The sequence below is a fragment of the Pezoporus occidentalis genome, unplaced genomic scaffold, assembly GCF_034315485.1.
Source record: "Pezoporus occidentalis ecotype Australia unplaced genomic scaffold, CSIRO_AGI_Poc_V1 ctg37, whole genome shotgun sequence".
NCBI lineage: Eukaryota > Metazoa > Chordata > Aves > Psittaciformes > Psittacidae > Pezoporus > Pezoporus occidentalis.
This window is the reverse complement of record NW_026915691.1, coordinates 1,938,322-1,959,950: the sequence shown is the minus strand read 5'-3', so window position 1 is coordinate 1,959,950 and position 21,629 is coordinate 1,938,322. Positions and strand designations below refer to the sequence as shown.

Here is a 21,629-nt window from a genome sequence, read left to right as displayed (position 1 = left end):
CACAAATGATTTCTGCTTATTAAAAGCAGATTTGAATGTTACACTGTGAACTTGGAAGCGTAAGACATGGATGGAAGAAGTTGCTGGGCACCAGCTAATGGGCTAAAAATGTAAAGAATCGTGTTGATTATGAAGATCATCTATTAGATGTGGCCAGGTGAGTTTCAAGAGTGTGGAGATCCCAGTCAGATACTCCTAAGTTCTAGTACTGACTAGTTCTAATGATGGCTCCACTGTGATCCTTACTAGTCTGCAAGTGTAAGCCTGTAAGAAGCAGCTGCACCACTGGATCTTTTGGAGCCCTAGACCCGAGGAGCAGTTTGAATACAAAGGCTGATCTTTAGAGGGTCTGGAACATTGATATGGGCAGGGAGCTTCTGCTCAAACTGAGCTAAGGCTGCATACAAGCCTCACCTGCTCTTGCCATGCAGGGTCAGAATCCTTAGAAGAACCCAGCCCTCTCTATTTATGGTAACCATTTGGGCAAATGGAGCAGCTGGATATTTGAAACCAATATACTCTGCAGATAATACTGGTGCTTTGGGGAAAGAGGGCTATGCAAAGCAGTGGCTGTATTTGATGTTTTCTCCAAGATCAGTTGTCTAAAGCCAATCTTGAAAGCAGCCCTGTTGGCAGGTTTTGGAGACAGATGACAGGAAGCAAACCAGGGCTAAACCCGCAAAGATACAGCTTTTCTTTTTGGCTGATCATCAGAAACAGAGGGCACAATACCTCTCTGCCCTTCATTTTGTAGCATTAGAACCTGTTCCAATTCTCCATCTGGATAAATTGACAAAACAAATACTCAAGGTTGTCCATATTCATAATATTGTTTAATTATTAGCCTCCATGGCTGTGAGCTAGTCAGACATTAATTAGAAAAGAGAAAAAAGCAGAGAATGTAGTAATTTCACTTGACCTTGTTTTCTATGCCTTAGTTAATCATCTGTGAAATGGGATATTAAAATTTACTTCTTTTGCAGGAATCTAACAGTGATAAATCAATTGAAAAGCCATTGATCAAAACCAAATAAACACCCCAAATTCAGGTATGTTTTATAAAGAAGACCCTCTGCACATCCTCTTTTAAAAGTATGCTTTTAAGTGAGAATGCAAAGTTAAGCTGCTGGTCAGAAAGCTTTGGGGATACCATCCTGTTAGTGTTTAATATCTCAGATACAGGTCTTGTATTTTACACTTCTGTGTGTGAAGAATATACACCATTTGAACTGATCTGCAGACACAAATTCTTCATTACACAGTAACCAGTAAAACTTAGGCTTACATTTAGATCATACAGTCTCTATCTGCACAAAAGGAGGGTTTTTTTTTTTAAATGTGGTGAAGGAAGCAATCTTAGAACACTGATCTGCTTTGTAACACCTTTGACTTATAAGGTGGAGACTGAATGATAAATGAGACTACCTCAGCAGTGACCTGTTGTTGTACCAAAGCTACAAGGACTGAAGCTTTCACATTTACCTCTGTCAACCTGATGGAACATTTAAACTTTTGGCCTAGTAGAGGTCCTCACTCAGCCAACAGCGCTGGAAAATCAATTTTGTATAAGCAGACATTCTACAGCAGCAGTGCCCAAACAACAACATCTAAATTACAGCAAAAAGCTTTATACTGAGTTATGAATTCCTGCCTTAAAAGAAATCTTGCTGTAAAAGTCCCACTCAGCTGTATCTGCTGATCAGATTCCTACTAGAGAATCCCTCTCCCACTTCTGAAATACATGTATATGTGTATATGTGGGTTAGGGTTGTGTGTGCTCTCAAAATGATGTCTGTATGAGTTACATGAAGCTTTGTGAATTTGGGGTGTAAGGCTACAGGGCAGCTGTACTTGCAATCCATTTCTGATCTGTCCATGAAACATCCTATAACCAGAATCTTGGATTAAACATGATTCTAGCAGCATCAGAATTCATTAGAGAGTCCAGACTCCGCCCCATGTAAACTGACTTCTCACATTTTTTAGAACTAGGAACATAATTCTTGAGGTGACCAGCATGGTAACTCAGTCCCAGTAACCAGCCCCTGAAATCCCAGGCAATCACGTGATAGATGTTATTCCAAAAGGTACACTGAACATCCTACCCATGTATCACATATACCACAAGATACTTCTTTACGTACCACAGCAAACAAAGGTCCCAGCTGTTACAGCTCTCAAGATTGCTTTCAAATCTCTTCTCACACAAAACCCAATTGTTCACATACATCTGTAAACAAACTGCTTGAAATTATAGCTTTGAATTTGCCACTACTCCCATTCATGCCATTGAAGGCCATTCACCTGTGCACACCATCACAGGCAGCAGTGATTGTATAGGTAGAATATAGTGTTAGTGCAAGCTTACTGATGTATCTATGCAGCTTCTGGTGCTTTGAACCTAAAGGCCTTTCAGATCCAGAGAATGTGTTTATTCCTTTACACTTAAGAGCAATTAATTGTTTTTTCTTCTATTAATTTAAATTGCTTTTGGACCTGAATATACTTCCAGCAATATATTGCAGCAATTGAATCATTAAGTTTGATCATTTATCCCATTTCAGACGCTTCCCGTCACCTTCAGTTTTCCGACAGCTAATTTAACCTGGTATGCCATAAATCAAGGGAACCTGGGAGTAGCCACTCTCTAATCACTGCTTCCATGCACTTCAGGATGTTAGAGATCTGTCATAACGTTGTATTCAGTTGCTTCTTTTCTGCACCAAAGAGCTCTAGTCTATTTAACTGGTTCTTCTATGGAAGCTATTCTGTATATCATACCTCATCATTTTTTTACCTGTCAAACTTTACCACTCCTCATACCAACCTATCTGCATTGGAAGGACCAAAACTGAAGCAGCACATACAGAGACATTTGTATTTTTGCACAACAAATTTTCTGCTTTGTCCTCCACTTCATTCTTAGGGTTCTTCTTGCCTTTCTAGTAGCTGCTGAACCTTCACAAAACTATCCCGAATGACTCCAAGAGCTCTTTCCTGATTTAACAGAGCATGATGCCAGCCTAATAATAATAATAGTATAACTATCAGTTAAAAGGTAATATGCAGTATTAAATGCTTACATGTTTTTCTAGACCAGCTTTATTTAGAAGGAAGGGAAAAGACTGAAGATTACCCAGCTTCGTATTAAAATGTATTGCAGAGCTAGCAGATAAAATGTTGTCAGGTCAATCAAGCTCAGGTAATCACTGATGGATGAGTAGGAGGAATACAGAGCAAGAAACCATTAAGTTAGACAGATACATATTCAGTGGATCAATTGGTTATAGCAGAGAACAGCTTCACTGGTTCCCCTGCCTGTTGGGTCTTACAGATGTGGATGACAGTTTGATTATACAGCTGCTGTAACTGAATAGTAATTAAAACTCTTACTACTCATATGGGATTACATTGTCTTTAAACCAATTTGCTAATGGGAAGGGCACAAAGAGACTCATACAAAGTTCCACATGCCTGAACAGAAATACATCGGGACATGTAGCAGAGTATTTGACATAGGTTTTCCCTAGTAACACTGAAAGCAATTCCATTGATACTGGCAGTTAAGAAAAAGTAACTTACAGGGGAAAAGAGGTTGTTGCTCTTTAGCTGGTGCTGACTCACTCACATCATTAATCTTGATGTTGTCTTCAGAGCAATGTAGAGCGGAAGGTTCACTGCCTTGAAGGGTTTGACCACGGAGAGATGACTGACTGCTAAACTGAGAGATACCTGGAGTAACGTTCTTGTTTATAGTCCTGCTAAGTAAATTGTATCCTGTTTTCCAGGTGTATTTCTGTAGATGAAAAGAAAAAAAAAAATCAATAGAAAGGAGGGGCTTCCTATAGTGCTTTGACAACAAACAATCATATTTCTGTAACAAATTCCAATATTAGATCCTTCTGGTTTTCCTGTAACCTCACAGATTTTTCTCCAGTGACTTCAAACAAGATAGTGATTTCTTGGGTAAAACCTCCTTCATTTTGTTATCTTTCTTCAATACTCCTCTGCTACGGCATAAATGACAACAGATTAAGGTAATTTGTAAATGAGGAACACTGCAGCTGCAGAGAGGGTTGGTAATACAACAACCTTCTCCTGTACAGGGAAGAACAGGTCAAAGTGGTTTGATAAATGTTCAGGTCTCCTCCCAACAATCTGGCAAATGAATTTCCTGTGTCGGGAATGTAAAACTGAAGTCTGAAAGCAGACTGAATTCTGCAGGCTTGATAATCAGAACAATATGTATTATAAAGCAAGTGCTCCTGAAGGAACCCAGTATTTCCATTAGAAGTTTCATATCAGATATGAAAAGCAGTCTTCAAGTAATACTAGCATGAATGGCACAAAAGAAATTGTCATTAATTCAGGGAGGAAAAGAAAAATAGTCTCAACAATGGAAATGCTGAAAGACACATGAAGACTGACACGTGCTTTGGTTTCTTCTGCTCATGTTTATTTGAACCCAACAGTTTGGAAAAATCAGAAAGCCTCATATTTAGAAACAACTCTGTCCCTTAGGTGGCTTGCTGACTTTCTTTCTCTGTTTTGTAACAGCAGGGAGAATATTTGCATAAAAACACAGTCTTGATCCTCAAAAAGTCTCACAACTTTTGTTGCTGTCCTGGGTTCAGCAGTAGCAGTCATTTTTCTCCTTCTTGGTAGCTGGTGCAGTGCAGTGTTTTGACTTTCAGCTCGGGAACAGAGCTGATAACAAGCGATGTTTTGGTTTGGCCAAGGACTCTGTGAGCAGGGAGAATATTATTCCATACCACAGCATAAAAACACAGTCTCTTCCCTTGATTTCCTCATTATTAAAGTCTTTGTGTTATACAACTTTTGTTGCTTATTCCCCAGTTGAAAATGTAATCTTCTATTGAATCATTTGAATTATGTCATGGGGGTACAAGCTGCAGGTGTTGACAAATAACAAGAACAAATTGCATGCAACAATAGCTCATATTTCTAAGTGCCTTACCTGGGGTTCTAAGGGTACTTGACAAAACTTGTTTTATTTAGCTTATAGGTGGCAAAGGAACTAAAAGCTTGGGCAAACTGCTGCAGATCAAAATGGAAGATGTGCTCCAGAGCGAGAAACCCACCAGTTCTTTATCGACTTCTCTTGGTTATACTCCTAAGTGTCATTCATTCCCCCTTCATTTTCCAGCAGTCACTTCAGCAGTTTCAAAGAGAAAAGCATTTCTCAGGTTTCAGAAAGACAGTGAAACAGTTACCAAGTGTTACAGCTAGTTTTATAGCATTTAATTCCTTTCAGGTAGTAACTTCATTTTTCTTTTAAAAGGCTTTTATCTGAATTTCTTGGTTTCGTCTTTCCTTGGCTTTGTTTTGAAAGTGGCAAGTGAATTCTGCTTTCTTTAAAGGCCTTAACATTTGGCATTTGTTTCCAAATTTAGCTTTAAATTCTGTGTAAAAAGGCAACCAAACAAGTCATGACTAGAACATAAGAGAATAAAGCTTCCAGGATACAAGTCTGAAATCCCCATTTGACTGAAAAAGATGCATTTGTGTGAACAAGTACTGTTACATGGCTCTGGGTCATTAAGAAAAGGGCAAATAAGAGGCTAGTTATGTTTTAGCTGAATATTTAAGTCTTCCCACATCAATACTTATCACTAAGAACAAGTCACAGTTTCAATCTAGGTATTGTTTTTCCTATTACCTAGTGTTAAATAGTTATTCTTTAAAACCAAGTGAGAGAAATCCTCTGCAGTCACAAGACCCAGAGCATAAACATGGTATCATGGAGTTTAATTAAGCAACAAAACAAATGCCTGAAATGTTGGATTAGGTCCCATGGAAGACATTAACAATGAAGTTACCTTTTTCTTTGTAATAAAGCATTCCCACATGCATGTTGCTAACTTTAACTCTTCCGCTTCTTTTACTCTTTTTTTATAACCACCACAATCCCTAGGTGAAAACAATTTTATTAGTTTTCCATTTTGAAAGTCTTGCTTTTATTATAGGTTCTTTAAAGAAATGCAACAAATGCAGAGTAAATGGTGGCTTACTGCTGCTATGATGTACATGTTTGCTTATAAGACATGAAAAGAAAATGCAAGGTGTATAAGCCATGAGTAAATCAATAGTCACAGTTAAGAACCACCTCAAGAAAGGTGTTCTACAAACTCTCATATGCAGATACTGGCCCAGATGATGCCCTCAACTTCCTCTGTGCAAGTACTCCACAATTTTGTCCAGCAGAGAAAGTATACAACATGAGATTACACTCTTTAGAACCTGGAATCCAGAGCTTTATGCATTTATACTCTGTTCTCAGCCTGCATCTGTGAGACTTGCTGACAAACTGGGTTTTTTTATCCCAGTCTATTGGTTGGTCCTCATATGTAAAGGGGTCAAAACCACATCCAAAATATATACTGGACTGTTTCTCCCCTCCAATTTATCAGGCTAATTCTATATAATGCTACTCTTCCAATTCTGTTATACATAAGCACAGTTTGTCTTGACTGAATATACAGAGAACACAGAACAGCTTTGGAGAGCTCTGCCCTGCAACTAGAATATAAACTGCTCACTGTTTCACCAAATGCTCATGAAAGATTTAAATACATGTTATGTCAACATGACTAGAAATGTTGGGAACTTAAATTAATATTTACTTTAACAGTATGAAATTTCAGAAGCAATGCATCTTTTACAAGTGGCCATCACTACCCTACATAATTGACAGAATAAAAGCAGCTACTAAATACCCCTTAATAGCTACCTTTGTTCTGTAATTATAATGTACATGGAATTCCTGTTTTTACTGGGTTAAGGCTGATGGAACAGGCATATATCTATTACTGTATGTATTTAATTTGCATAGTTATTAACCAGAAGAGAAAAAGGAAAACCAACCCCACAACTATATTTGGCTGGGATAGCTCAGTATTTTCTCCTAGTTGTGCAGCTTGCAATAACAGAGGACCATGCTGTGCTGCTGATGTTACTGATTTTACTCCCTGCTGACTGCAGGGGGGCAAAGTCAATGCAAGATTTGTTAATGTTACATGGCACAGAATTTTTAACATTTCATTCAAACAGTTATTACTGGAGAGAAACAACAACATATTAAGTGCGAAAGATCCTAAACTCCTCATTCCATCTACCCTCATGCATTGTGCACATACTTTGGATTCCAACAGGTCGATATGGGATGCATCGAACTGTTGGATTCAAGAGTCACAGCTTCCAAAAGCCAGTGTATGGCACACAGTTGACGGAAGAGATGGTCACTGCAAAGAGGAAAAACAAATGTGTCATTGTATAGCAACAGGAAAACAGTCAAACTAGCAGTGTGTTGGCTGAAATAGATACATCTGCACCTTTCTGCAGCAGATCACCTGTTTTAATTGTCCCAATGAATTCCACACACCTTTCAAACTTTTGCAATGTTGACAAAGAACTCTAGATACCGAAAGCATATTTTTGGATGTGAAATTTTTGATGGTCTTATATCGGAGGTGTGCTCAGTAATTTCATACCTGTGAGGATTCTGGCATTTACCCTTTCCAGGTATGGATTTTTATGGGGTTTGGATTTTACAGTAGGTGCTAAGTTTTGCACTTAAGAAAAAGCAGTGTGAGAGTTTATAACATTGGAACCATCTTCTTCTGAACCAAGATTATCTTTGGCATTTTAGCTTATTCCATATGCAAATGTAAATACATGAAGATACTTTGGTAAGTAATTGGATTAATGAACTTAGAACAGAACAGACAGTGTGTATTAGTGACTAATCTAAAACATACAGAAGGGTACACAGTACAATTACCATCTTGTCCCATTCTCTTCCATAGACCTTTTTTTTTTTAAACTAGGCAAATTAAATATGAATTTTGACAGCTTTTCCTTAAAATGAGCCTAGACTTGAAAGCTATATCACATCAGCAAGTCTTACTCAACTTACAACTTGCTGAGCCAAGATCAGCAAGGCAAATGATGCATGTTTCTGTACAGGTGCATATACAAGACTTTCAGTAACTCATTAGGATTCACTTGTTTAATGTTAGAATTTAACAGTTGCTATTAGTAAAGACAGACTACTTTACCAGGAACTGAAATTCTCAGGATACACAGTCACCAGCTGAACAGCAGCTGTAGGTATGTGTGTTATGGGTTTGTATTGCTGTGAATTTTGCTTATATCCTACATCAAGGAGGGCAGGACATAAATCTGCTTCAGATATACCTTTTGGATTCAGGGGAGCTTGGAATCAAGAGATTGGTTTGAGCAGGAATGAAGGATTGTAAGGTCATTTTTTTCTTCTCTGACATCCCCAGGTGGTTGCCTTCTGCTTGAGAGCAACTGTGGGAAAGGACAAAGACTGAACTTAAAAAAGGAGTATGTGAAATGAAGACACAACCAATAAAACTGTTTATTGTGGTCCCATCACCACACTCCTCTTCCTCACATTTAAAAACCCAAAATGGTTAATTACTGCATTTATTAATATTACAAATTTTATGTTTACCAGGATATATAATTATTACTTATTTCTAACAAGTTTACATTACTTTAAATTATAAACATTTTATTATTTGCATTTATATATTTATACTACCACTCATTATCAGTTAACCATTTATGTGAAAACAAATTTGGGAGCAGACAAAATAACATGACTGACTTGTCTGAGAAAAGATGCTGAGATAGTGCTTATATTCCATTACACTTGTTTTCTCTTGTTATCATGAAAATGGAGTCAGTAAGGTTATATACATGAGGCCAGCGTTTCAGGAGGTGCCTTAAATTCTCTTCAGTTTTTCCTGGGTTAACATACTGCGTGCACAGAAAACAGTAAAGATTAAGCTGAAAGGTGTCTCGAGTGCTGGCCAAACCAAAGTAACAGAAAACTGAGCTCTTCACAGGCTGTGAGCATTGTTTCTTCACTGCCATAAGCCTGTTTGGCCATTTACACCTGTGTAAAGTGTTTGTAGATGCTACCAAGCAAGAAAAGAAGGTTTACAGCTTTTTTCCACATAGATGTAAATACCTGCCTGCATCTGGTGTTAGATAATGGAGATTCAAGCTTGATAAGCACAGTAGGTATTGTAGCCTTCATATATTGATAGTATAAGGCAACTAAGATGATTAAGGGAGTGGAATATCTCCGTTATGAGGAAAGACTGAGGGAGCTGGGTCTCTATAGTTTAGAGAAGAGGAGATTGAGGGGTGACCTTATAAGTGTATATAAATATATAAAGGGGGAGTGTCACGAGGATAGAGCCAGGCTCTACTCAGTGGAAAACAATGATAGGACAAGGGGTAATGGGTACAAACTGGAACACAAGAGGTTCCACTTAAACTTGAGAAGAAACTTCTCAGTGAGGGTGACAGAACACTGGAACAGGCTGCCCAGGGAGGTTGTGGAGTCTCCTTCCCTGGAGACATTCAAAACTCGCCTGGACACATTCCTGTGTAACATTTTCTAGGTGTTCCTGCTCCGGCAGGGAGATTGGACTAGATGATCTTTTGAGGTCCCTTCCAATCTCTACCATACTGTGATACTGTGATATGGAAGACAGGAGGTCCACACAGGAAATACAACATGAACTATTGTATGCTGGATCATAAATTAGTAAAACACTCAAATGATACTGTCCATAAACTAGCTGAGATGATAACCGAGATCTGAATGGTGGGTGAGTCTTACAGCTTTATACAGATTTCTTTGACAGAGTTCCTAGATGGATGAATGATCCTGGATTAACATTTCCTTTCTAGGTCTGAAGCAGTTTGGGGGTGTCAGCTTACTATTGCCGATTATGACCTAGCAAATTGTTGGAATAAGGTTTGAAGTGTGCATGCCCCAAGCATTTCATTGATATAAACTTTCTAAAGCAAAGCACTGGCTGTAAATCATACATACACCACCAGTACGGCATCTCAGCACTGTATTTAGAGAGCAACAGGTCTATTTTCTTCATCAAATTAAGAAATTAATAAACTTAAGTCTTCTTTAGTCTAACAAACGAGCTATTTGACAATGATATAAACTGGCAGGTATTCCTGCTGTCCTAAAAGAGATTTCTTACACAAACCTCAAGGAGTGGTGGTCTTCATTCAGGTAATCTCATCTGAACTGTAACAGCCAATCTCTACTTATTGGAGACAAACGGCACATGAATGCCACAGACTTTGTTGTTCAAAGCAAGTCTGCCTTGTGCTTCCCCAAATTACACTTCCTATTTCCCTTTCTGTGCAGTCCTAATGAACAATGGAGTGCCAGGACAGCAAGACCATTGTACACCCACTGAAGCATTTGGCAGAGTCCATTATTCCTATTGAAAAGGGATAACTAAACTTTACTCCTACTTTTCTACTGTTATGATAAGAAGCTGGTACCAAGTTTAGAGTGTTGATACATTTAAAATAATTGATAACACAATTAAATGCTACAGCTTATGTAACAGCAGCAAAAAAAGTCACGCTAGAGGCTTAATATTTGCTGTTGTCTTACAAGAGAAAGAGGAAGGGAAGTTGGAAAAGCTGGAGTCACTAGAATCTGGGCATATAAAACCATGCCAACAGTTTCAGTATCTGTGAAAGACCAAAGCTAGACTTCATCTGTTAGAAAGACACTTTGCACCCCAGCAGTTTAACAATGCTTCAGAGCTCTTCTTAGTCCATGAAGTTCCTAATTTTGAAGTCAGTACTGTGGAAGCCAGGAGTGAAGTAAGTCTCTCCAGACTCACAGGGATCTGGATTTTGTATCTAAGCTTCACCTATATATGTATACCTTCATAAAGGAAAAAGAGGAATATTGAATCTTTTTAAGGTCAGCCTTGCTGAAGAAAGAAATCTTTCCTGACATAAAAAAAATCAATGATTTCAATAATCTGAATGATCACAGTAATAAAGGCAATGATATTTTTCATACGTGTAATAAAGTGTTTGCCTGCAATAAATGTGGATTGGCTGAGTTATGGGTAGATGGAACAGTTATGTATTAAAAAGAATAATGAACAGGGAATTTACAAAAAGCTTTCAGGTAGGTTCTTATGTACTTTTATTTTTCTCTAATTAAATAATTTTGTTTCCCTATAAAGTTCACATGGCTTCACAACCCCAGGATCAAAGCACTAATAATGCCATTTAAATAACACAACTGTAGGCAACTTAAGTGAGGAGAAAGTTTCAGATGATGCAGACATTCCAGGCTAAGAGTCCAAACTACTTTGACCAATACTCCAAACCTTTTCTTCTTCCATAACACTATCTCTCAGTAATACTCTGTTTCTTCCCCACCTTTTCTAGCTATTCAGTTAGTGACCCTTCAGAACGCTGGACAGTAAACGTCACTCCAGTAAACACACTTCTGCTCAGAACCTCTCAGTCTGTCTTTGCTGCTTGTTTGCTGTTGGTCTGGGTTTCATAAAACAGGGAAGATTTTATTTCTTATTTTTTATAATGGTTACTGATTATTATAATGGCCCTGATAAGAAATGCTGCATGCTTCAATGGGTATACGATGGTCTTGCTGTCCTGGCATTCTGCTGTTCGTTGGGACTGCACAGAAAGGAGAATTGCATCTCAGATGGCTCTGAAGACTGAATTTTCCAAGTTAAGAGTCAGTTCATGGAAAAAAAGATGAAAGAGAGGAAGTTGGCACCTGAGAGTGACAAAAGCCATAGCAGATTGATTGGAAAAGACTGTTGGGGATGAATGAGCTTTTGGCACAATGAGTCTCAAAAGGTGTGTAACCTCTGGAAGAGCTACTCTGTCCTGCAGAGCAATTATTTAATCACCACTTAGTGAGGGTGACAAATGGAAGATAACTACAGAGTTCAACAGGCATTAGAGGTGCACTGAAAAGATCAGTGTGAACCAAAGGATGGGAGACCATCTAGTGATCAAAAGGAAAAAACCATGACGATAGTAAGCAATAGGTCTGAACTAGCAAAGAAACCCAGCTCTGCAACCTTAGCCACTTATTCTGCTGAATGCAATTCTTTTCTATTCTTAATGATGTGGTCCCACAGTGGGAACAACAATATGGTACAAACTCACCAGGCCTCCTTTTCTCCTCAGAGCATCAGTTTGAGTTGCCTATGAAACTTCTCCCAAGTTCACCAACCTTCTACCTTCCAAACTTTCCCCTTCTAAACAGCACCTCAAGCATATTTTTTGTTGCCGTGCTTGCCATGTCTCCAGCAGCTCACTTACTCAGGTTTTAAGCATTTTTATTTTCTAGTTCACACAAGTAATAATATTCTGCCTCAATACCAAGTAACAACAGAAGCTGGAAACTGCCACCTTTTAAAAACACTGCCCTCAGACCACCAGAAGCTCCCTGCTCCAAGTTGACTTACATGGCTCTTTCTTTTCGTGAGCTCTCTGCATCAAAGGAGTACATGGGTGGCTCGAAGTCAGTTCTCCACACCAGGGTCTGAGCCTGTTGGGATGCTTCAAGTGCATTCTTCCTCTCCAGTGATTCTTGTTGAAGGATACCAAAGTAGCCTCTGCCTCGCTTCACAGAACTGAGATGACGCCTGACAAAATTCACCACAAGTAGTCAGTGTACTCAAGACACACACACTATCAAATTGATTTATTTCTCTGTGGCCCACCAAGTTAAATCTTAACAGAGATTTCACATTCTTCTATATTCAGGAGTTCTACATTAGTATTTCCTTCTGCAGTATGATAACAAAGGACAATTCCCCAGTATGAAATGACAGATCTTTCCATGATCTCTTCCAGCACTGCACAGGTTAACTGGATGTCTTGAACTCAGCATCACTTTGTACAGTACTTGATTTGAAGCCTCCCTGCCTGATTCTAATTTATATCAGCCAATTGATCACTGGGCCCCTCACTGTCTTAGCTCAAGTTGTCACAGCCTGACAAGCACTGCCCTGAAGCTACCTGTTAGCTGCTAAATTCCACCTGCTGTCAGAAGGCTGCATTGTTAGCAAGAGGGAAGGTGCCAGTGAAGCCTGTGAGAGAGCTGAAGACAACAGGGTATTACTGCAAGATAGAAAAACAATGAAACCATAGCTAGGGCAGTGAGAGGGACATGGTACACAATTACTCTTCTGCCTTTGATTAAAATGATAGCAAACTGAACCAAGTCAGATGAGCATCCTACCAGGCACAGGACACATCCCTTTAAGGTGCTGCTGACTTTTGCATCAGGCTATATTGATTCTTTCAAATACAGTCTAGGCTTCAAAGCTGAGCCTCATTTGTTTTACTGGCAAGTAATAACTCCTTTTTCTTACCAGACATGTATTAAAGCACCTAAAGGTCATATAGGGTGTAGATTTCAGGCACAGAATTCACTAGTCCTCAAGGGGAGCAGTTTACTCCCTCCTCGCTTCCCTTGATGAAAACTCACTTGCACAGTGAGATAAGTTTAGGTTTTTGGCTTTACCGATACTATTTTTTTAGTCCAGCAACTATAAATACAAGGCTGAACACATTTCCAGTTCAGGTAGATAACCTGTCTGCTAGAGATTTCTCTACTAACTTTGGGAAAAGAAAACAAACCAACCCAATAAGAAAATAAGATGTCCCTGATAGGAAATGCTGCATACTTTGGAGCATTTCAGAGCTTTGGAGCATTTCATGCTTTGGAGGATTTCAGAGTCATGTCAGACTGGCTTAGTGTTCTTCATAAGAACCCAGTATTTTGCATAACAGACTTCTGCCACTGATCAAGATATAGAATCACAGAATGGTTTGGGTTGGAAAGGACCTTAAGATCATCCATTACCAATCCCCTGCCATGGGCAGGGACACCTCACACTAGACCATGTCACCCAAGTCTCTGTCCAACCTGGTTTTGAACACTGCCAGGGATGGAGTATTCACCACTTCTCTAGGCAACCTGTTCTAGAGCCTCAACCACCCCCACACATATTTCACATATATATTTGTACGTACAAGCATTTTTTTCCCTTCACAGTGCTTTTCCTACATTTCTGCACACTCTGATGTAAGTAATCCTCCTTAAAGATCAGAACCCCTGCGTTAGCTGGGTATTATAATGCCACAAATAGTGAACTGTGAGGTTAGTACATGTACCAAAGACAAGTGGTAGAGAAAGATAATTATAAACTAGAAAGTTCTTTTACACTAACAACCATAACCACTATTAATGGAGAAAAAATGCATAAATGGCAAGTGCAAGCAGTATATTTTTAAAGCTTTATCTAATAGAGAAGACTAATATGTGTATACCAAAATCAATGATCACTCTCATATACCCATAGGAATAGGAAACATTATGCATATTTGTCAATAAACATTTAGTCTGCGATTTTCTTCAAGTCCCAGGTATGACAAAAAGTAGCTCTACAGTCTCCAAGTATGGAAAAAGAAATAAAATAGAATTAATAGAAATGCATAAAGGAAAAAAAGCTGTGACAATCACCTGATTTAAACAAAAAATAATCCTCTCAAAATTCCATAGAATTATTTCTAGGATATATACAAATAATCCTAAAGCTTCATGGACTCTTGTCAGGAGAAGAGTAAAAATAAAGCCAAATACAGAGGTGACCAGCATGCTTTTTTACAGTTCAGATTTACAGTGTAATGCTGGAATAGGACATCAACTATTTCTCCATTTAAATTCTAGCATCACAATACCCAGTTTATACAATAACTTAACGAATTTAGCAGGGCTGCCTATTTGACAAGTAGGTGAGAATCATTCATTAAAATGCAAATGTAATAGAGATGAAATTGGGAATACATTTATTAAAGTAATTGAGCTTCACTCAGCTGTAGTCACAACATAGATTTTCAATTGTCATTCAGACAAAAGGATTTGACTTATTTTTCTAAGTTAATATCTTTATCAGTATGAAAATTAAGAATTTCCTGAGCAGTAACAATGTACTATGGAACACTTCAAGATTTCTCTACAGGAATCTATTATAGATAAGGGTCAATGACATGCACAAAGGAATGACCCACTGGCGTGCTACACATGCAGGAAATCGGTTGCAAGCATATTTTAAGGGCTTGGTGTAACTACATACTAATTATATTACTCTAAATCCTTTAGAGACTCAAGGTCAACAGTTAATTGTAATACAAGGCCATTAAAGTATTGGGGAATTGAATTTTTACTGCTCAGATTCAGGATTCTTGGTGCCTTTCTTTGAATAAGAAATTACTCACAAAAATAAAAGGAAATCGTAAACTTACCTTAATTCTAATTTAGGAGCTAGAAAAGCATTGAGAAACTATAATACCGTCAGAAATCTTTTTACTGGGGTAAGGACACGCTAGAATTTAGCAGGGTTTGGTGTTTTTTTACATTTTGTTTAAGTATACCTTAAGTACACTTGGTCATCTTCCCTAAATTCAGAAGAATCATTCTAAGGATGTATTTGTCCTTGAAGGTCAAATTTTACAGTTAACAACATCACATCTGCTGTGTGAGCAAGTAAATTCAGTGGGAGATGGTTTACTAAAGGAATGACACACACTCCTGAACACTGGATGTCAAACCCTTGATCAGCTAAGCTTGTGTACCTCCAGCCTGAGCAGAATTGCTAGAAGGATGAGCAGAAGACTGCACACCCATGTGTGTGTCCCTCCACTAAGCTCCTGTGCTCAGTGCAGTGGGTGGTGCTCCCGTTAACTCTTCCACCTCACCTCCCTCTGTCTCATCCCCTGAGATGCAAACAAGTTGCAGGCTGTTTGTACCAGCTTGATTCTCTAAGGCCAAACATTATGGAATGATCCTGGTGAACAGATATTGTGAGCTGCAAGTAAAATAAGTAAATAGCTATCAAGCAATTTAACTCCATACATATTTCTCTGATCATGGTGCTTGTTAGCAACTGTTTCATAAAATGTCTTATTCAATTTTCATAACACATACAGCCTTTATACCAATAAAGCTAATAACAGGACACCTCCTGCTCCAGACACTCCACAGAAAGAATTCAGCCTTTTCCAGGTTATAGCCAATTGTAAATATAAATGAAACCCAATGTGGCGTTGCTTGGAAGCCACAGAGAGCACAGGCTTTCCAAATGCCTGTGCCTGTATGTTCATTAAAGCGTTCCAATCTGCATCTGCAATAACTCCCTACCAGACCAGTAGAAGCTCCTCTTCAGGCACATTGCTGAGGGTGTTGAAAGGTACCTGATGGGCAGTACCTAACTGGTTGCACTAGTGACAAACTGAGCATGAGCCTGGGCTTCACAGATGAAAAGCAAGTGTAATTTTATGCACACTGGCACTCAAAAACATTCTGAGTATTTTCTATAGCAGAAAAAGTAATACAACAACAACCCTTTTCTGTATGGCAGAAAGCACAGGAGGCAGTAACTTTGAAACTACAGTAAATACACTTAAACTGTTATTCTGAACATTACAGACTAAAACTGTAGATTAAAAACACAGCACAATTCTTGTAAATGAACACTGAGCATTATGGTGCTGCCATGCCATTGTGAGCTGTGATCCCATCACAAATCTCATTTTAGGCTGATGAGTATTTGGATCCTGAAAAATTCAAAGCAATGTCCATGGAAGGCAGCAGTGAGAGCAGGAAGCTTGATTCCTTTGGATTAAATGTGACATCTACACTCTTACCTACTTTTAGGGGGCACCATGGTACTGTGGGGTCTGTCTTTTTGAGCATATAATAGCTGAAGTATTTATTTCATGTCCCTTAACTTTCTGACCAGGTGCTGTAACACCTGAGGAGCCAATAACTGCAAAAGAGGAGGAAATGCCGAGATAAAAGAAAATTCATAGGCACACAGTGATTTTCCTTATTTACAAAGCACACACAGAACAACGGAAGAGCAAACTCAGCATTTCTTGTAAATTGTTGGCAGTGATACTGATATATACCAGTGATGAATCTTATGTCGGTGTAGATTCCCATTTTAGTCTCCTGTGGCTGAGTACAATATTCTGTACTCAAATGTCTGTTTATAAAACAAACCCAGGATCTGCATAATGGGAAAGATGCATATTATCCCATGAAAATCTGACCATGAAATAAGTAATGAAACAAGTTAACGTAAGGTGTGAGTAAATTTGCAGTATGTTCCCAGAAGATTGTGTAGCAAGAAATAAGGATCTTTAATAGTAAAAACACTACCTTACACTATTAAAGATGTCACCAGGTGAACGTATTCACGTATTACTGCATATTTAAAGATGTCTCAGAGTAGTTTTTAATTAACTTCAAAGCCATTAAAATACAGAAGATGCTGCTTCCATTGTGAAATGAGGCAGAACCTCTCCTTTGAAAATGAGATGCTCTCTAACACTGAGAAGAACAAACACATTCGGCTACCTGGAGGTACAAAAAAACCCATACCAAAACCTGGCTTATTTTTAGTTGGAAATGCATTCTTCTCAACCTAGAAAGAATGTCAGATAGCTATTTCTCTTTTAAGAAGTCCCAGAACACAAGAACATGCACAACCCCCCTCCACTTGTGCCATACTCTAATTCCAATTCCTGTTGATCTTCATATAAAAGTTTTCTTTGCAGGTAGGCACATTTAGGTTTCCAGCTCTTGGTGTCTCTGGAGAAGTACATAAACAAAGGTGAACAGGGGAAGTACTTCCAGAGCAGCACAGAGAAGACAACTTTGTACTGAAAAATAAATCTGTGAGATTACGGCTTTGCTTTCAATTCTTCTCCAAAAACCTGTAGGAAACTACTACTAAAACTTTAAAAGAAAAATAAATTACCTGGAAATTTTTGGGCTATTTTCTTGCTGTAAGAATGAACAATAACACCTTTATGTTCCTATTACTGACAAAACCTCACTGTACATTCAGTGGAACGTCACTGAGGTCCCTGATCCTTTACCAGGAAGAGAAACAGCCTCATGCTGCACCAGGGAAGGTTTAGACTGGATATTAGGAACAATTTCTTCACTGAGAGGGTGGCCATACATTGGAACAGGCTGCCCAGGGCAGTCAGCGGTGGAATCACCATCCCTGGAAGTTTTCAAAGGATGTGTAGCAAGGGTTAGTGATGGTCTTAGCAGTGCTGTGGGAATGGTTGAACTTGATGAGCTTAAAGGTCTTTTCCAGCCCTATGAGTCTATGAAACACTGCTGGCTCAAGATTTTCATGTGAAAGTAGAAACCACTTCCCACGATCTAGCCTTGCCTTTACCACATAATGGTATTACAGAGCAATGACATTTTACTGCTAAATAATGGAAACCCATTGTGTTAGCTTTGTTTGAGCATTAAGTGACAAAGTGTCATTTTGTAGCCAAATATGTGGGAACAGACTGCTGTGTTTAGATAGATAGTGAAATCTAATAAGCAGTGAGCTATTGCCACTTACAGAATTTCAAACAAACATATTTTTGCACTAAAGGAATGGAGATTGAGACTCAAATGAACAGCCTGGAAAAGCAGCAATGTCGATGGGAATAGCAGCCTTTCCAGCGATTGATGATAGCGATTCCTACATCCATACACTTTAATGGCTGCCTTTCCCCATGACTGCTGTCTAATTAATGTGAGCCATCATTCATATCAAAGGAAATTTTTGCTTCTGGAAAAAAAAAAACCAAAATGCTGCAAACTGCCGGCAGTGACAGTACTAGAAACATGCCAATTAGAGTGATTTCTGCCAAGCAGCAAAAGGGCACAAACCACTGGTTTCCAAGCAACTGACATTATGAAGTATTAAACACACTGGAAAGTAAAATTGATAGATAAACATTTCACCTTCTCAGTGCTGCCTCACTCTGCTTCTTAACTCTACATTGGCTCTCCTCCCTGCTCTTAGAGACTCCTTTGTACCTTCTATTAAACTGTATGCATTAAGGAATGCCAACTTATCATAATCTCTAAACACTAACATCTTTCTTGTCTGAATGTATTAGAAGAGGATTGGCATATATTCACAGGTAGGGACAGACAAGGTCATAACCAGAATTCCAATAAAAAACACATTTCTTTCCATTTAAAAATCTTAGACTAGCTGCCATTTGAATCACAAAATCTAAGCAGTTCTGTGCCGAAGTCAGCTACACAGTCACTAACAGGCCAAGAAGGAGGAGAAACTGCTCTTTCAGGTAACAGTCAGTCTTGTTGCAGGCATAAAGAATGCATTAGTAGAGGCTCAGCTTTCTGCACACAGTGACTTTTCAAGATCTGCCTTCAAGGAAACTTGAACCATTTTAAAGAGCCATCCAGTTTCTAATTTCAAACATAAAAAGCAGCCAGTTGAACACTGTTGAACTGCCAGCCGTTTGACATTTAGTTTAATTTAACCAGCACAGCACAGTGGAACAGATGCACAGGAGCCATTTTCTTCAGACTATAGCAAATGCCACTCAGAGGTTTAGTGTGCCCTTTTGGGAAATAAAGGCTTGACTGGCTCATGGGATGATATGGACACTTCCCCTTTGAGCCTGCAGCTCAAAGCTGTTGATCCCTAGACATCCTTTGCTGGGGAAGTCCACCACTTGTCATTTTCACATATGGATGCCTATGCTTAGATGACTGTCACTGCACAGTTTTCTGTTTCCATCAGCTTTTCTACCTCCTTTTTACACAAAGAAAGTATTTTCATTTAGTCTTGTTTGAAGCAATATGCTTCTTTTTAAGCTCTATTTGCTGTGGTGATTCTTAACAAGAGTATTTCCAGCACACTTGCATGGTCTTGGTGGGCTGAGTTAGCCTACGTAAGTGATTTATGGTAACTTGCTTTTATTAGGAATTAACAACTGCAAACTTCCAATACTTTGGTAATCTCTTTTGCTGTGTAACTGTTCCTACATCTTTCTGCAGTTTCTTAGTTAAAGACTTCTGCTTTCTAGCTTCTCATACAATATATCTTCATGCAAGCGTGGATTACTTAATGTTATTTCTGGATCCAATCTACAGATGTCATTGGAACAATAAATAAAGGCTCTCTCTCGGAGCTGAATGTCATTTCAAGGGGGCTGTGCTTCTCGAGTTTGCTTAGCTTTATCAAGAATAGCAACAGAAATGAAGACATAATTTTTAGCACAAAGTTAAAGATATGCTCAGGGACAAAGGTGGTGTCTTTTCTGCCCTACTGCATTCCACCCACTGAATCTGACATTGGGAACTACTTAGCCAAGTAAGTCAGAGCTACTTTGTGTCTACATGGGCAATCTCAACTAGAAGAAAGATGTATTGATCTACAGGGAAGAGGAATGATTATTATCTATAGATTACCCAGATGTTCTTAGTTTTAGGCTGCACAAAGATAAGTAAATTCCTTCCTACATTTTAATGCTGTGTTTAGGTGAAATGAGAGCTGAGAGCTGACAGGTGTCTCCTAAAGTGACTGGGTATAACTCACCAGTAGGAAAGCACTGGTAGGACTTTCTGCTTGGGACTAGTGACCGGTAGTTTTGAAAGATGACTAGTTTGAGCAGTCTCTGTGTTCTGTCATCATCCTCTTTTACGCCCTCATGAGGACTCAAAAAGAGAGTATTACTGACTCTCTGAGGTATGAGGTCATAATTACAAGGTTTATCTTCAGTTTAATTATGCTTCTACCATGTAAGGTAGTCTATTAAAGCTCTGTGAATGCAGCTCAGTCTGTACCAGTGATGACTCCTCAAGCATTTTGGAGATAATTTTAAAATTCATACTGCTGTGCTCTGTCACTGATCATTAAAAACTTCCTCACAGTTGGTTCCATTACAGGCTTTCATACAAACAAGCTGCAAGATCACAGACACTGCTTCCTGTGAACAGATCCCATTCAGACAACTGCTGGGCGTTCCTTTGCAATCAGGAGGAGGAAAAGCAGCAAAACACAAATCCACAAAGGTAATTTGTATCTCCTGGCTCCCCGTAGTATGTACCTGCATACTGCTCTGCTACCCTGACTGCTTTAATTCTCTGCTGCCCCAGAGAAGAAAACTCCAATTTTCTTCTTTTACTTGCATTTTCCACTCAGCTTTTCTCTAAATTAGCTCTTTCTCTATAGTCTGAAATTTTTGCTAAGTATTGCTGACATGTCCTTTGGTCCAAACCAGTAGCGCAGCCATTCTCACTTTACATTATCGTTTCCCGCAACCTCGTATTGCAAGATTTGGTTAGTCTGTGGGTTTGAATTCTTTGCTTTCCTTACTGTTTTTTCACCCCATACATGAACATTGACATTAGTCAAAGGAACACTGTGCAAACCCTCAGGATGGGCAGCTAACACATTTTCATTTTTAAAAGCTCACACAATGACACTCGAGGAATTTCCAGGCTTACACAACACAAGAAAATAAAAAAAAGAAAACAACCAACAACAAAAACAGCACAAAAACCCCACTCAAATAAACACCACCCCCCCCCCAACAGTCAGTGCATACCCTTGCTTTTGATTTCCAGCTACTCAGGCTGTGGGTTGTTTTCCTGCATACTGGCTCATTTGGCTACTGTACGTTTCAGAAAGCATTGGAGAAAGAGAGTTCAGATTTCAGAAATCTGTTTTCTTGATTCATTCAAGCCATTAAATCTCACATCATACTTCACTCCTTGAATAACACAAAACCTGTAGGATTCCTGATTTAATTGCCACAGTAAACAGAATAAATTCTATTAGGCATGTTACAGGCTCACTACTTGGGTTACAATTTAAAGAATGTGGTATGACACAACATAATAGGCAAGC

General features: G+C 38.8%; 1 protein-coding gene across 4 annotated transcripts in view; it reads right to left on the bottom strand.

The window, feature by feature from the left end:
• Positions 1 to 21,629, bottom strand: part of CCDC60 (coiled-coil domain containing 60) — a 59,492-nt gene that overhangs the window by 9,536 nt on the left and 28,327 nt on the right. For 3 of the 4 annotated variants that reach the window (XM_062631185.1, XM_062631186.1, XM_062631187.1), the window contains 5 exons: positions 12,342 to 12,521; positions 8,218 to 8,334; positions 7,158 to 7,262; positions 5,841 to 5,931; positions 3,583 to 3,796 (listed from right to left, as the gene is read on the bottom strand). In XM_062631185.1, the coding sequence (XP_062487169.1) occupies positions 3,583 to 3,796; positions 5,841 to 5,931; positions 7,158 to 7,262; positions 8,218 to 8,334; positions 12,342 to 12,521 (707 nt within the window). The remainder of the gene's footprint in view (positions 1 to 3,582; positions 3,797 to 5,840; positions 5,932 to 7,157; positions 7,263 to 8,217; positions 8,335 to 12,341; positions 12,522 to 21,629) is intronic. The other variant, XM_062631189.1, reaches the window with a different exon arrangement.